Here is a 16,586-nt window from a genome sequence, read left to right as displayed (position 1 = left end):
CCCCCAGACTACTTAAATGATATTCTGTCTCTGCCTTAACTTCCGGTTCCGTTCTGTCGTTAATTGACGTTTTTTGAGTTTTTGACTTTTCTGTGATTCTCTCGCGTTTGTTTGTTTACCACAATAATATTTCAAAGACTAGCCCAAATCACTTTCAAGATGGACAGTGTAAAAAGAACAAGTAAACGTAAATTACCAGACTCAAGTGATGTTCCTAAAAAGTTAGTCAGTAAATCAAAGAAACCCAAAGTTGACGACAAGGAGCAAGGTGAAGCGAAAAAACAAAGCAAGATAACTAAAAAAGCTGCTTTGTTAGACAAAAATGATGCCGGTACTTCAGCTGTAGATGTTGTCGAGGGTGGCTTCGATTTTGCAAGCTCTTGGGATGAAGCTGAGCTACTCTCCAACGTCGAAAAAGTTCCAAGAAAGTTGGCGCAAAACTTTGTAAAACTCCTGACTGACGGTTGCACTCTGCCTTTCATTGCGAGGTATCGGAAAAGTGCAGTGGATAATTTGATGCCCGACAGGTTAGTAAAATTGCCACCAAGTTAACCATCAACATAGGTTTAGGTTTAAACGTTTATTCTCATAAGAACATAATATACATTTGTTCACTTAAAATGAGATGTTAATTAATTAACTTAAGTATCTATGTTAGTCCTTAAATAATAATATTTACATTTTTTGCGCATGCAAGTTGAAGAAGTCCAAATCAAACCACTATTTGCTGACAGAAGTAACGTATATTAATAACAACCACAAAGTCATTGTATCACAAGAAATCTCAATACCGCGATGTAGACAATTGCATAGTGGCATCTGTTAGCGGGCATATGAACTACACTAAGACAATATATGACGATTCTACATACCGCCCACCAAGAACATATAGTTCTTAACTACCGCCCACCGTCAAGGGGTTGTCACAAGATGCATTGATAGAAACAAAAGGTTGATAAAAATTGCATGAGTATGCATCTTGCGCGATCTTAAAACTATTTGGTAGAAAATACATGCCTTGGTCGAGACAGATTGGTACTCGGTTATAAGAAGAATTTGCATTAGAGCTGACATAAATAGGTACAAAATATCTTAAATGATGAACGATAACAGTTGATGACAGGCGAAATTTTAACATACTACGACCCAAGTGACATTGTTTCGAAAATTTGCGTAATCAATCTACCTAATAACTACCGACCTGGGGATGATGATGATTATTAGAAATCCAAGTTCGTCTCCAACTGGACTGGACTTCAGAGCTGTGACTGAATGGATCGGTAGGACATGCAGATGAGTGATTGATGGATGGGTCGTGAGCGTGGGACTGTGTGCTGAATGATTTCCTCGAACATTTTGATATTCGACTTCTTTTGAATGATGACCAATGGCTTGAGTGACGTGACCAAGCTGAATGTGTGTTGGCCTTGTCGATTCTCAATTTGTGGCCGCCTTCAGTATTTTGCTTACCGGTGTCACCTGATGTTATTTTTGAATGCATGCTGTTGATATGATTGGAACAGTGGACTGTATGTGATGGTGAAGCAATTTGATGTGACCGGTGGACTGTATTCGATGGTAATGAACCAGGGTTATCCGATGCTGCTTTGGCATTGGCACCTGTTGCCTTGACTTCTACGGCCAGTGATGATTTGGATCCACCCACATGCGACCCCGAAGGATGAAGCAATGAGTGGTGATAATGATAACAGATTAACAGATGCGGCATGTGTTGATGGAGCGGCAGCTATTGGCAGAGTGATTACGGCCTATGCAATTATAGCATAGCCTGTTGGTTATAACAAACTTGTGTCGTGCTTCATATTGTAGCTTACAGAATTCCTTGCAGTGGATGATTTTGTGGCCACGTTTGTTGCAGTAGGCACACCCTATGGCTCCTGCATGGACACTGGTGGCAGTTGCGTGCATGACATGTGCATGTGTTGGGTTTGGTTCGGTGTCTAAGAATTCAAGGGATCTGTATCGAGCTTCTAGATACTGCATTAATTCATTCAAGGTTGGCAGTTCGTTTGATGTACTTATTTTAACTTCCCAACTTTTTCGGGATTCAGAGTCCAACCTTGAGCAAACCACGTGAATGATGAACACATCCCAAGACTCGGTTAGTACACCTAGATTCTTCAAACCGTTCAAAGTATCATTCACTAAATCTAGCACGTTTTTTATTGCACCAGCTGTTACATTTACAATGTAAGATTGATCCATAAATCGTTGCATTAGACAATTGACCAAGTACTTCTTATTATTGTACCTATTATTTAACGTCACCCAGGCCTCGTCGTAAGTTGCAGCTGTGATTGGTACATGCCGTAAGAGCTGCTCAGCTTCCCCAGAGAGGTGCGCCTTTAAATAATGCATTTTTTGTACATTGTCTAATGCATCGTTGTTGTGGACCAATGATAAGAATAAGTCTCTAAATGATATCCATTCTACATATGTGCCAGAAAACACCGGAATTATAAGTTTAGGCAAGTGAACATGAGATCCCCCCTTGGTATTTGCTTGTTTGTTTATCTTATCAGAAGCAGCCGATGCAATAGACACGACGCGGGATAGAGCTTCCTTTAGGTCTGACTTGTACATAATGTACGTTTCTTCTACCTCCGAGTACATGTCGCTTGAGAAATATTCGTGGTTATCTAGTATTTCATCGGATGCTTCAGACAGTATCTTTGTATGAGTATCAGTAACAATTTTGAATTGAGCCTCTAATGCCTCTAGTCTGGTTTGTAAGTACGATTCTTTAGTTAACCGGTCATTTGGTGCCCTTTTATAGTTTTCATACGCTCTTGCAATATTAGAAATTAATCTGAGTTGACCTTTTACACCAAAAGACATTTTGAAAGACGTAGACAATGTTTGGAACTTTGATAAGTCAAGGAAATTTTGAAAATCTTACAAGTTTTTAAATTAGTTTTTTTTTTACAAATCCAAAATTGGGCATAGGTTCCCCGTCTGACTAATGTTTGTAAAATTATTCTAAGTCTTGACTAAATAATTATTCTAACTACCTACCTACTGTCTACCAAAGAGAAGAGAGCGTTTCAACTACAGATTATTTCTATTTTCTTACTGTCCATACTGACACTGTCACTTCAATTAATTATTCTAAGATTCACTGATCACTGATGACACTGACACCTTTGAGGGACTCTCTGAGCTGATAATGTCAAAATGTACTCACATTTGGTTCACTTGTGGTTACCGGGTTTCTGTGATTCCTTTGATGCACTTTCTCTCTTGCTCGTCCTTTGGCCGCTGCGTGGACCGACGTGGTGACGCTGCTCGCGGCGCCACTGCTGTCGTCAGTCGCTGGGCACTCAGGAACTCTGCCGACGCTGGAGATGTCCGCGCTGCACTGGCTGCTCTCGCTGGCCGACGCCCTGGCCAACCACCCGAAGCACCTTCAGGGACTCCTTGTTCCCCGATACTTGCGTCGGATCAAAATTTGACTTTCTGATTCCGCAATCCGGCTAACGAAGGACCATGAAGAAGTCCAAATCAAACCACTATTTGCTGACAGAAGTAACGTATATTAATAACAACCACAAAGTCATTGTATCACAAGAAATCTCAATACCATAATAATGTCCTCCTAGCCGAATTTCGACCACGGCGGCCAATCTCATATGAGATCAGCCATCTACGCAGGAGTAGATTATAGTGCCCAAGTGTGTGCGCAGTACACAGGAGCACTCTCTGTTCCATCACTCTCATGGCCCAATGGGACGGATTGACCGACACGACTGGAGAGAGCTAGGCGCAGGACCGACTGCTTTACATGCCCATCCGACAGCATGGATCGTTTCACTGTTTCGGACATCAGGTGATCAGCCTTCTATGTCCTAACCAAACTTAGAACCACAATTTAGAAACACAAATTGATGGTCCCACCCGGGAATCGAACCCGAGACCTCTGGGTCATGAAGCGAAGCTTCTACCACTAGACCACAGAGGCAGTTAATGTAGACAATTGCATAGTGGCATCTGTTAGCGGGCATATGAACTACACTAAGACAATATATGACGATTCTACACAAGTTGTTGAAAGTTATACAATAGTTGTAGTTATAGTTAAATATTTTTGTATTATATTGTGTAGGTTACGTAGCTAAACAAATAATTAGTACTTAGCAGCTATATTACTATTTTATAACAGTGACATTTTTATAAATATAACCCTTTAGCAATTTTTTAAATATAAATGGCGATTTTACATTTTTGATGTCTTTAGGTAATTTGTTGTATAGCTGTGCTCCCTCATAAGCTATACCACAGAATAATAACTAGTACCAGGTACAGAAGTCCGTCTTCGCAATGGCTATCAAAGAAATATGACTCCATCCCATAAGCAATAAGATCTAATTTAGATCGCGCTCCAGCCCCACAAGTTTTTATTTACTTACCTACCAATTTTTTTTTGAGGGAATATGCGCCTTATTTCACTGGACTACGGTGCATAATAAGTTATACGTGGTTATACGCATTGAAAAAGAAGCCACCTTAGGGTTGCCTCAGCACCACAGACTACAACGTTTACTAAGAACGGACTGAGTTTGTAAAAAGAATGTCATGATATTAAGGCCGGCTCCATACGTTGGCCCCAACGCTCGTACCAACGTTGAACTGCAAATTGGGTGAGGCGTACATACGTTGGCTAATAAACTAGTTGTGTCCCGGCAGGGCCAACGTAAAGATGTCCGATACAGAAATCTTAACTGCTCTGAGGCGATAAATATGTGCTCATTAATGATTCCCGCTTTTTTGAATCTTCAATTGAGAAGATCATGCCCATCTTCTGTTGAATGCTGCGCCATGCATCAGCTAATACATTTTGATTTTTATGTTCCTTTCGAGTTTCATCTCATATTATTGGATGTGCTTGTTGTTAAGTTCAATAAAATCTGTAAATTTTTAATTTTTCCATAAAGGTGATGATTTTGTGGATGAGAAATCCATTCTCGCTTGACGTCCGCACTCGTTGCATGTTGCAAGAGCACTGAGCAAAGCGCCAACGTGTGGGCGTGACTGCCAGCGTTGGCGCAGATTCCTTTGATAAAACCGACACAAGACGGCCAACTACCAACGCTCGCCCCAACGTTGGGGCCAATGCAATTTTCTAGATCCATACGTTGGACGAGTAGCGTTGGGACCTGCGTTGGGGCCAACGTATGGAGCCGGCGTTAAACAAAATAATTTGAATTTAGAATACAAAGCTATTCCAAACTTATTTTCTATTGGAAATGACTAGTTGAAGCTACGGCAATTTCATAGTTAAAGACCTATTCATAGATCTATTATTTGAAGTAAAAGTAAAAGAAAGAGGTTGATAGGTACCTATATCTACCAAAAACATTTACTTCAGTCAAAAAATGATTTTTTTCTTCATAATGTGTGATAATATTGAGATGAAATTGATCATGATGTTCTGTTTTAGTTTAGTTGAGCACGAATCCCACTCACCACTCAGCTCACATTTTATAATCGATTCATTAATACATTTTGAAAATAAGGAACGTAGAAGAAATCAATAAAATACTTAGATTAGTTTTACCTGTCAGCATCTTTTGGTAATCTAAAAAAAAAAATGGATCACGATCCGTATTTAAGCAATTAAACACGGCACAGTATTTTTTGGCTGCTTTTTTTTATTTTTATGTCCATTTTTCTATTCATAAATTTTAATAAATACCTACATACGACATTTATAAACTAGTACAAAATAGGAACAAATAGCGCGCGCGTGTATCGTCTTCCGCTTGCGGCAGCCGACTAGATTTGCCCATTCGAGGCGGCAGGCGCCAGGCCGGCGCCTGCGCCGCCCACGCGCGGAGTGACACAGGCCTGGCTATACTTTTCTTGCCATACAAAGTCCGGTGGGAGATTAACTTTAAATTATTTGCATTTCTTGTATTGTATTTTTGTTGTTTTTTAGTGAAAGATAGTTGTGAATGTGTAGTTTTATTAAGTACTTTATGAATGAAAATGCATGTTTTAAAAGTGTATAGTTGATTAATGTGCATCAATTTAGTTTTTTCGTAGATAATTTGTGTTGCTTCTAAATAATCAAAATTGAACAAAGTTTTGACAAGTTTGTTTTGAGCAATTTGTATTTGTTTAAGATTCGTTCTGGCAGCTGCTCCCCAAATTTCTATCAGGTATTCTAAGTGAGGTTTAACCAAAGAATTGTAGATTGTGTACCGGACACTAGTTGGTAAACACCCCACAATTCCTCGTATAGCCCCTCTTACTGAAGACAGTTTCGTTTTTATTCGGTCTAGATGAGGTTTCCATGTTAGTTTAGGATCTAAAATTAGACCCAAATATTTTTCCTGGTTGGATTTAGTAATGGTTTCCCCGTTGATGGTTAATGGATCATGATCTGGAATTTTCTTATTTTTGGCTGAGAATATCATATAATTCGTTTTGGACGTATTCACAGTTAGAAGGTTGCACTGAAACCATATGGAAAGTTTATCTAAGTCTTCCTGAGCCTCTTTGATAATACTGTCAATAGAACTTCCGAAATAAAAAAGACATGTGTCATCAGCATATAGATAAGTTTGTCCTGTAAGCCCAATATCCTTTATGTTATTTATGTAAATAAGGAAAAGTAAAGGACCCAAAATGGATCCTTGTGGCACTCCACACTTGATGAGTTGAGCATTACTTTCAAAGTTGTCGATCTTAACTATTTGATACCTATTAGTAAGATATGATTGAAACATCTCATAGGCTGTACCAGTGACTCCAATACCTTTTAGTTTTTTTAGAAGAATGCTGTGACTTACTGTATCGAACGCTTTTTTCAGGTCGATAAATATACCCAGAACTATATTTTTACCATCGATGCTCAGTTTTATTTGTGTTGTCAAGTCGATAGTTGCAGATAGTGTATTTGATTTTGGGCGAAATCCATACTGTCGTTCAAATAGGAAATTAGTGGAATCTAAATATGATGCAAGTCTAGTATGAAGTATTCTTTCAAGTATTTTTGATGTCACTGGCAAAACTGAAACTGGGCGATAATCCCCTGGGTTTTCTTTGTTACCAGACTTAAAAATTGGTGTCACTTTCGCGATTTTCATACTATCTGGGAAGTTACCGTTACTAATACATAGGTTAAGGCAATGAGTTAGTTCGTCTTTCACAATGTTTTTAATGCACTTTATGGATTTTGTAGTTATTTTATCTATCCCAGCACTAGTATTTGAGTCTAAATTGTTAATAATTTTTTCAATCTCTTCTACCGTGATAGTTTTAAGTTCTGAGAGTATATCTTTTTCGATCCCTTTACAAGTTGTATGCACATCATTATTTTGATATCTCAAAGGTATTTGGTTAGCCAGTTCAACACCGATTCCAGAGAAAAAATTGTTAAATCTCTCACAAATTTCATTGCCATCAGTTACAGTTATGTTATTTATTTTAAGCATTGAAGGAACACAACTACTCTTTAATTTATTGTTTGTTAATTGATTAATAAGCTCCCACATTTTTTTAGGTTTTCTAGCTGTTTTCTTGAAAGTGTCTATGTAGAATGCACTTTTGGTCTTTTTAATTTTTCTTGCTAACCAGTTTCTTGATCTTGATAGGGTCTCTTTCAGTTTGTTGTCTCGAGGATTGAGTTTATGTTTTCGCCAGAGGTGGTTCCTGTCTTCAATTCCTTTGATGATGTCTCGATTTATCCACTCATCTCTAGGAGGATTGACTATCCGTGTTTTTATCACTGTGCTTTCTTTAATGCATTAGGTTGTAGTTAGCTATGTTAGTCACACATAGCAAAAAGCCACACAACTAAAATTGAATTGTATGTCCATTGCTGTAGAATTTGTTGTGAACTCACTTTCTTCGGTTCGGCACCTCATTTAGACAAGGCGGCCATGGAAGCACATTGTTTCTATATTGGCTAATGGATATCTCAAAATATATGTTTTGTATATTGGTTTGAAGGTAAGCATACTGAGTATTTCATTATAAATGGTATGGTGCCATCAGTAAGAGAAGTTTTCCTTTGAAATTGACCTCATAATGCTCCTTTTTAGGGTTCCGTAGCCAAAATGGCAAAAACGGAACCCTTATAGTTTCGTCATGTCCGTCTGTCCGTCTGTCCGTCTGTCACAGCCGATTTACTCGGAAACTATAAGTACTACAGTGATGAAATTTGATGGGAATATGTGTTGTATGAACCGCTACAAAAATATGACACTAAATAGTAAAAAAAAGAATTGGGGGTGGGGCCCCCCATACATGTAACTGAGGGATGAAATTTTTTTTTTCGATGTACATACCCGTGTGGGGTATCAATGAAAAGGTCTTTTAAAATGATATAAAGTTTTCTAAAAAACATTTTTCTTAAAGTGAACGGTTTTTGAGATATCAGCTCTCAAAGTCGTAAAAAGTATGTCCCCCCCCCTCTATTTTTATAACTACGGGGTATAAAATTCTAAAAAAAATAGAGGTGATGCATGCTAATTAACTCTTTCAACGATTTTTGGTTTGATCAAAGTATCTCTTATAGTTTTTGAGATAGGTTGATTTAACTGTAATTTTGGTTAAGTTATTTGCTACGGAACCCTTTGTGCGCGAGCCCGACTCGCACTTGGCCGGTTTTTTTTTCAGACTGCAGGAGTTATTTGAAAGCTATCAGAATGTTTGTGCTTACAAGAAAAAAGTCAAAACTGTTTTAGAAACATTGAAGAAAACTAAAAAGCTCACACCAGATATTGAGAAAAGTATCCTGAGTGCACAGAATCTAGCTGAATTAGATTTGATAGTAAGTATAATTAACACATTTTGATTGACTGATTTACTCATTACACTGTATAATCAAAACAATAGTTATGTGCTGGCCAACATTATCTATGTTTTTTGGTAAGTACTGCATATGCAGAATGATACACATATTATTATGATGAATTTTATCATAAACTAGCTGTTCCAGCTGTTAGCTTCGCCTTTAAAAGTTTTCCCGTGGGAATTCCGGGATAAAAAGTAGCCTATGTTCTTTCTCAGGGTCTAGACCGTATGTATACCAAATTTCATTCAAATCCATTCAGTAGTTTTGGCGTGAAAGCGTAACAGACGCAGTTACTTTCGCATTTATAATATTAGTTATGATAACATAATAAGTAAAAAAATAATAATTTAAGGAAAAACTAAGCAAAAAACTGCCTTCACAAAATATCAATATCTAAATCTTTTCCAGTATGCACCACTGAAGACAAACTCACTCTCCCTGGCTGAAAGAGCACGGAAGCTAGGGTTAGAGCAGCATGCCATCAAAGCTTTGAACGGAGCGTACCTGGACCCCGGTAGTCTCTGTTCCAACGATGAGGAGCTGGCAACGCCGGACAAGGTGGAGGCTCATGTGACTCACATAGTCGCTGATATCATCTACAAGGATGCCAGGGTGTTGGAGCAGATGCGACTTCTGTGAGTTAGCATGCTTTAATGTGAACTAAGTAGTTTTGTTTCAGCATTTATTTTACTTTTAATTGAATAATATTCACTGTTTACTATGGAAGCTTGAGCATGGATAGTACTGCATTAATATTTTCATCAAAGTGGCTACAACACTCTCTGCTGAACCATCCCCATCTAGTCTCTACCGGCACCTCCAAGCCACTAAGTCTTGATTGATTTTGTATTAATGTTTAATAAAATGCATAATAATATATTAACAGGAAAGATGAAACCAGATTCACACTCCAGAGCACCCGCACAAAGAGCTCTTTGAAACCCAAAGAGAATGCAGACAACAAGAGATATGAAACCAAGTCCGACCCAGGGGGCCTACTCGGTAATGCGAAAATCGAAATAACGTTCAACGTTCGGGCCATTTTCGCACTCTGTAGGGAGAGTTTTACGCACGAACGAACGAAACAACGAAGTTTCGATTTTCTATACAAAATGGTACTCTGAACTGCAATGTCAAACACGTAATATTGAGTTTGACAGCTCATTTACTGTCAGTTTTACTTCAAATTTCACGTCTACACAAGAGGTAACGTTGAGATATTCGTTTTGCTGTAATTGCTGAAAATAACATAAAGAATGGCTAGGTATTTGCTGATGCAAGAAATTCTTCGGGACGAGAGAAGGAAAAGGCGAGAGGCCCTAAGAAGAAACTTCCGCTTGCACACAATTCCCGACTCTGAATTCGTAAATAACTACCATCTGAGTTCCAAACGCTGTGTGAAGAGTTTGTCCCGTTTCTTCCTCCAAGGATACGACACCGGGGTATTGATCCCATAATGAAGGTAAAACTCAACAAGTATCTTATTTTCATATTACCTTTAACCATAAAAATCAGACGATAAATAACGTAAATATCAGACAATGATAAAACATAACTGACTAACATAATTTCCGGATTTATTTCAGATTTTGGTAGTATTAAACTTCTATGCAAGGGGTAGTTATCAAGGTGCCGTAGGCCTCAACAGCGATGTGACTCTGATTGCCTTATATTGAGTATTGATGCATCATACACATCATCATACATTGGGCATATGGGCTCACAATGCTCAATGCTCACAAGCTCACATGGAAGAACTCTCAATACAGGGAGAGACTACATACCTACTGGGTAAATGTTCCAAATATAAATTTATCCATTCTCAACCTAAACTATCTCAAAGCCCAAAGCGAGGTGATGGATGTATTATGTATGTTGGTAACCCAAAATAATAATGTATTAATCATTTCATAACATGTTCTACAGGTGACTCAGGGTATCCTCTCCGGTCATTCATGATGACTCCAGTGGACCATGCAGTAGACGACTCACCTGAAGGGCGCTACAATATAATTCAGAAACGTGCCCGTTCCACTGTAGAGCGCACATTTGGAATACTAAAAGGGAGATGGAGGTAGTACCTATTAAGTATACTTAATCCAATTGCATTTATTCATAAATCAATTAAAACATTAAACTTACCTACACAACATGTCTCATTATTATAATACTTACCAATTAAAAGAGTTTAAATAAAGTTTTTTTTCAGATGCTTATTAGCCGCCAGAGAATTAAATTACACTCCTGAGACCGCTGGCAAAATTGCAATTGCATGCAGTGTATTGCACAACATGTGCATACATGCTCGGCTCGACCATCCTGAATTAACAGAGGAGGACCTCGCAGCTGAGAACGCCCTGCCCATTCCCCAGCAAGCTGCAATTCCACAAGGACGGGCATTGGAGGAAGGAAGAAGAGTATGCAGAGTACTAATACATTTATTAGAGGCATAATATGCCCCTGGCTTTGTATGGATATACTTATATAAGACAAAACAATCCTTATTGTGAGGTTGTAGAAGAGATTACTTTTAGTAATACGGCCACTGATTGTACTATTTCTTTTCTATGTTTGTGAAACTGTTTCTGTTTGTGTGCAATAAAGAGTATTTTATCTTTACCTACCTATATTTTTTTAATTTTCATTGTTTCTGTTATGAATGTGTTTCTATTATATCCATAAAAATATGGTTTTACCGATCCTAAGATACTTACTTTGTGTGGATACATCTATTCATGCTAACACACTTATTTATAAAGAATAAAACAATTTTTCTAAATGAGAGATTTTTATTTTTTGGTTTCAGTCAAATATTGCTACTTATTGCTTAAACACTGATAAAATGCACTGTTTTCGCGCAGCCCCCCAAAGCATTCAGCTTTTGGGCGATTTCCTGCCACAGGCGATTGCTTCGCACTCTCCCATCTACGCTCCTCATACGACCGCGCGCGAGGTCTTGGTGCTCAAATAAGAACTCCAAGTGCTCTTGAGTCGTTGGATCTCTTCTGCGCCCGTTAGGGCGCAGGCTTCGGGTCTTGAGGAGTCCCTCTTTACCCGGGCTTCTGCTCCAGGGCCTACTAGCTCCTGGGTCCGTGGGGCCGCCTGTTCAGTCAGGCGGCGTGTGGTTGGTGTTCAACGTCTCAGTGAGCCGCCGCATCGACTGGTTGCCGACGACAGCAGCTCACGAGGGAAAAGAGCTCTTGAATCTGCTCCGTGCTGCAGTTCCCAGACCCAGCCATGGTAGAAAGAAATTAACTTTGGCGCGTTCAACTCCAACTTAACTTTATTTTGTGTTTGATTTTTTTATGAGCCTCTTTGACAGAAAATCACAGACTACCATAGTGAAAAAAGTAGAGTAAAAATATTTTGATTTTATCAAAAATTTGTAATTTAAACGTCTCTGCGTGAAAAATCATTTAAATAAATCTGTTTAATGTACATAAAAACAAACAGCGCATTTTAACTTTACGTAAAAATGATAATATGCAATGTTTTAATAAAACCGGTAATTTACCGATAAGCCACTTGAAAGCCCAACCAATACATTCATTCATTACACTATTTCGTTCATTCACGTAGTACCTCTATGATTTGTCTATGATTTTCGAAGAACGTAGCGCGGCCGAAGTTGGTACAGAGTACCGATATGCCGTCATTAACGTACGGTTTTCGATTTTCGTATTGAGCGACGGAACGTGTTAGAGAGTAGCCCTCCTGAGACGTACAAGCTATACTTCGAGTGGAAATGTCCCACACACTTTGTGAAGCCACATCAGATGCTAGCTCTGAACCGGGGGGAAGATGAGAAAATTCTGACAGTCAAAGTGGTTGTGCCTGATTGGTATTATAATAAATTGGAAAGGTAATTAATTAAAGGAGTACATTAGTACAAGGCGTGAGTGCGTATAAAAAAAATTTAATTAAATAATGAGTACATTATCAAAGTATTAGAATCTCTGGTGCTGCTTGTGCAATTTTGCAAGTTAGGTATGAGTCTGCCATATAATATTTTATGTTTTGTACATAACAAAATGTGATACTTACTACATATCTATCGTCCATACTAGATTGCCTATTGAATATTTCAGCACAGTGAAAAACCAAGGCAATAAGCTTGTATTAGTCACCAACTTGCTATGAACAATATTTGAAAGAAGTTTGGTAGTTTTCACAGAAACTTAATGAATTCCCTTCACAACTAATTCTAACTACCAGATTCTGCCTATCCCTCTGGAAGAGCAGCCACTGGGTAAAGCGGGGCCTCACCGACGCCTACACCCGGCTCATCAAGCCGTGGCTGTCTCGCCAGGTACGCTCGGAGTTGACCTCCGCGGCCCACAAGGAAGCTGTGAAGACATTCACGAGCAACCTGGAGAAGTATCTGCTGACCGAGCCTGTGAAGGGCAGAAGAATCGCTGGACTGGACCCCGGGTTTAAAGCTGGCTGTAAGGTGGGTTAATGTTTGTAAGGTTCCTTATACTAATATTTTTTTGTCAGGTGACCTAAGTTTTTTACTATTCCGACTCTAGTAGATACTTAACTAGTCTCAGATTTCTGTAATAAAATTGTGCAGGGGTGGTATATATGTTTTGATTCATTGAATGAACTGGTTGACTTACGGTTTGTAAAAATTTAATCAGCTTTTTACAAAATAATGTTTTACTTGTTTACAGGTAGGCATAATAGATACAGATGGACAAAAGTTGGACGCCTGCACAATACACCCTAACTTCAAAAGTAGCCACGAAGACCCGGCATTTAGACAACTCAAACAGTTGCTCGAGAAACATGGGTAAGAATATTTTCTATTCGTCAACCCGTAAATATTAATTCATTTAAATTATTGAGATTCAAAACTTATTCTACGGCGAATTATGAGCTATTTTAATGCATTACAGAATTATATATTTTTATGGGAGTCTCGCAATTTCACTACTTTCTGTCCATGTGGCAGTCAATCAAAATGCTTTGAATACATTTATATATTTTTCTTTTTATTTCAGAGTACAATTAATAGGTCTAGGAAACGGTACAGCATGTAGAGAGACTGAATCATGGCTCAAAAACAACAATATAAGCACAGAAATCCCCATAGTTATTGTGCCAGAGCAGGGAGCGTCTATCTATTCTATAAGCAAGGAAGCACAGAAGGTAAGAAATCACTAGCAAATGTATGCGAAAACGCATTTTAGATACTTTTAATAAGTAATGGGAAGCAGTTACATAAAGTTTTGAATTTATTACAGGAACATCCTGGATTAGATCCAAATCTAATTTCTGCATTGTCCATTGCACGGAGAGTACTCGACCCTTTGGGAGAACTAATCAAGGTACTTAGGTGAAATATACATGCGTTTTTTTCATAACTTATGAATCGTGATATCGTTTTATTGATGTTTTACACAGATTTTTGCTAAAAGAAGATAACTTTTTTTTCAATAGAAAACAGAAATAGCTTCAAAGTCCTTGCGCAGATTTTTTTCTGACTAATGAGTCAAACTTTATACGATTCCAAATTATTACAACATATTTTTTTGTCGAGCTAGGGACGATTGATTACACTACAAACCACGTATATTGGCCAATGCGCTTGTTGGTCGTTTTCTCCTTTCATATTACGATATGGCCTGCACAGATACCTGACCCCTCTTAGAGTGACATTGCTACTAACTATCCCCAGGTAGACCCCAAGCACCTGGGCGTGGGTATGTACCAGCACGACATCCCTCCGAAGCAGCTGGAAGCGGCACTCGCCTGCGTAGTGGAGACCACTGTCAGTTTGGTGGGGGTGGATGTTAATACTGCCTCGCATGCGCTGCTGAGGTAGGCTATTGAGTGAAATTGAGCTACGTCGCGTAAGAAGAAATGCAGGAAGAAGCTAAGTAGCTAGACAGGTCCAAGTTTTAATCATAAATTTGCTCTAGATTTCGTGAAAGACAGACGCGGCTGTCTTTATAGATTTTCGTATAGAGATAGATTTCGGATCTCTGATATACTCTGCACTCTTTCTGCTACGTCCTTATAGATCAAGTTGCTCTATGTATTATGTTCTTGATAGAAAAGTACTTATGTTCCTTTCTCTATATTGGCATGAAGAGCTCCTCCCTCGAACTATATTAAACTTATTATTTACTTACAGGAGAATATCAGGCCTAAACGAGAACAGAGCGAAGAAGATTCTAGAATACCGATCCAAGAACGGGCCACTCCACACTAGAGAGGAGATACTCAAGGTCAGCGGCATCGGCAAGGTCACGTACCAGCAATGCGCGGGGTTCCTCAAGGTCACGGGGGGCAACGAGCCGCTCGATGCCACGGTCATACATCCCGAGAGCTATGCTGTTGCTAAGGCGTGAGTGTTTTGTTGTTTACGTTTGGAGTGTGGTGAAAAGTTATAGGATAGAGAATAGAATAGAACACCCTTCTTTTTCCGTTGGGGGTTAAAAACGACAATGGTCAATCGGTCGGCGAACTAAAGAGGCTCTGAAACTTCTACTAGTGGATGATGGTGAAAATAACTAAAGGTCGTGGTCATAATTATGCATAGGAATATCTCTATTGATAGCGTTCGAACAGCTGCCCTTGGCACTTATTAGGTTTTAATAATATGCTGTATCGATAAGTGAAGAGCACTTATTATTTTCTTCCATACTGCATACAATATTAGCTACCATTTTTTTTTGTATCTTTCAGATTCGCTAAAAAGCTCGAATTGAATCTCAAAGACCTGACCAAACCTGACTTCCCAGCTAAATTTGAGCGCAAACTGTCCAGTTTCGACCTCGAATCATTTAGACAAGAGATGCAAGTAGATGGCCCAGATATGGAGTTGATAGTCAGCGCGTTCAAACAGAAGAGCAATGCTGATGATATGATCTCATTCAGTAAGCCGGTTTACTCCATATCCGTGCAGAATACTGAGCAACTGAAGGATGGAATGTCCTTGACAGGTAATGATTGTTATTTACATATTTATATCTTTGTAATCCATAATATACACTTACTTTTATTATATTAAAGTACCTAGCTAAGAACTTATTTTATTGCCTTTGTAATCCATAATCTCACTTATTACATTCATACTGGTGAAGCCGCCAAAAAATCATTTATTTCTGTCTTTGTAATCCATAATTACACTTATTACATTCATCCGGATAAAGCTGCCAGAAACTCATATGTCTTTGTAATCCATAATTACACTTATTACATTCATCCCTGTAAAGTGGCCAAAAACTCATTTATATGACTTTGTAATCCATAATAACACTTCTTACATTCATCCCAATGAAGACGCAAAAACTCATTTGTATCATTGTAATCCATAATTACACTTATTACATTCATCCCAACCAAAACCTAAACACTTGCAGGTGTGGTCCGAAACGTGGTCCCATTCGGTTGCTTCGTGGACTGCGGCGTCGGAGACAACGGGCTCATCCACACCAGCCAGATGGGAGGGCATCCCACGCCGCGGCTGGGGAACCGAGTGGCAGTGACCGTGGTGGGCGTCCCACGCCCGAAGAAACTGCAGCTCAGGCTGGATAAGATACTCGATTGATGATGGACTGCTTGATGCAGGTATTTGGTTACCAATGGTATATTTTTATGAATGTTTTGATTTTTTATATGAACGTTTTTACTTTTATTCAATTGTAAGTTCTTGTTATTTGAATGAATAATTTGAAATTATTATTAATGATGATTAAGCCTAAAATTGTGATATTGTTATTTAAAAGCGAAATGTGTGATTTTGTTATGCTGTGCA

General features: G+C 38.7%; 1 protein-coding gene and 1 long non-coding RNA gene across 2 annotated transcripts; both read left to right on the top strand.

Moving 5' to 3' along the window:
- Positions 1–74: 74 nt before the first annotated feature.
- LOC105394067 (S1 RNA-binding domain-containing protein 1) lies at positions 75–16,532 on the top strand. Its single transcript, XM_048623371.1, has 13 exons — positions 75–527; positions 8,644–8,797; positions 9,230–9,456; positions 9,708–9,800; positions 12,528–12,683; positions 13,037–13,271; positions 13,495–13,613; positions 13,825–13,972; positions 14,068–14,151; positions 14,502–14,644; positions 14,961–15,173; positions 15,515–15,771; positions 16,192–16,532. The coding sequence occupies exons 1-13, from the start codon at positions 160–162 to the stop codon at positions 16,377–16,379; spliced, it is 2,385 nt and encodes a 794-aa protein (XP_048479328.1). The 5' UTR covers positions 75–159; the 3' UTR covers positions 16,380–16,532.
- On the top strand, positions 10,562–11,784 carry LOC119692072. Its single transcript, XR_007266686.1, has 3 exons — positions 10,562–10,612; positions 10,748–10,895; positions 11,031–11,784. It is a non-coding gene; the product is annotated as an uncharacterized LOC119692072 (long non-coding RNA).
- Positions 16,533–16,586: the final 54 nt, after the last annotated feature.

The sequence above is a fragment of the Plutella xylostella genome, chromosome 10 (genome assembly GCF_932276165.1).
Source record: "Plutella xylostella chromosome 10, ilPluXylo3.1, whole genome shotgun sequence".
Classification (NCBI taxonomy): domain Eukaryota; kingdom Metazoa; phylum Arthropoda; class Insecta; order Lepidoptera; family Plutellidae; genus Plutella; species Plutella xylostella.
The sequence above is the reverse complement of the archived record's forward strand: the minus strand, read 5'-3'. Positions and strand labels throughout refer to the sequence as shown.

Excerpts from the sequence above, each read along its gene's own strand:
- LOC105394067 (XM_048623371.1), top strand. The coding sequence starts at position 160 with ATGGACAGTGTAAAAAGAACAAGTAAACGTAAATTACCAGACTCAAGT. Across the intron at positions 9,457-9,707 it reads TTGGAGCAGATGCGACTTCT|GAAAGATGAAACCAGATTCA; the intron begins GTGAGTTAGCAT and ends ATATATTAACAG. Across the intron at positions 15,772-16,191 it reads GGATGGAATGTCCTTGACAG|GTGTGGTCCGAAACGTGGTC; the intron begins GTAATGATTGTT and ends AAACACTTGCAG.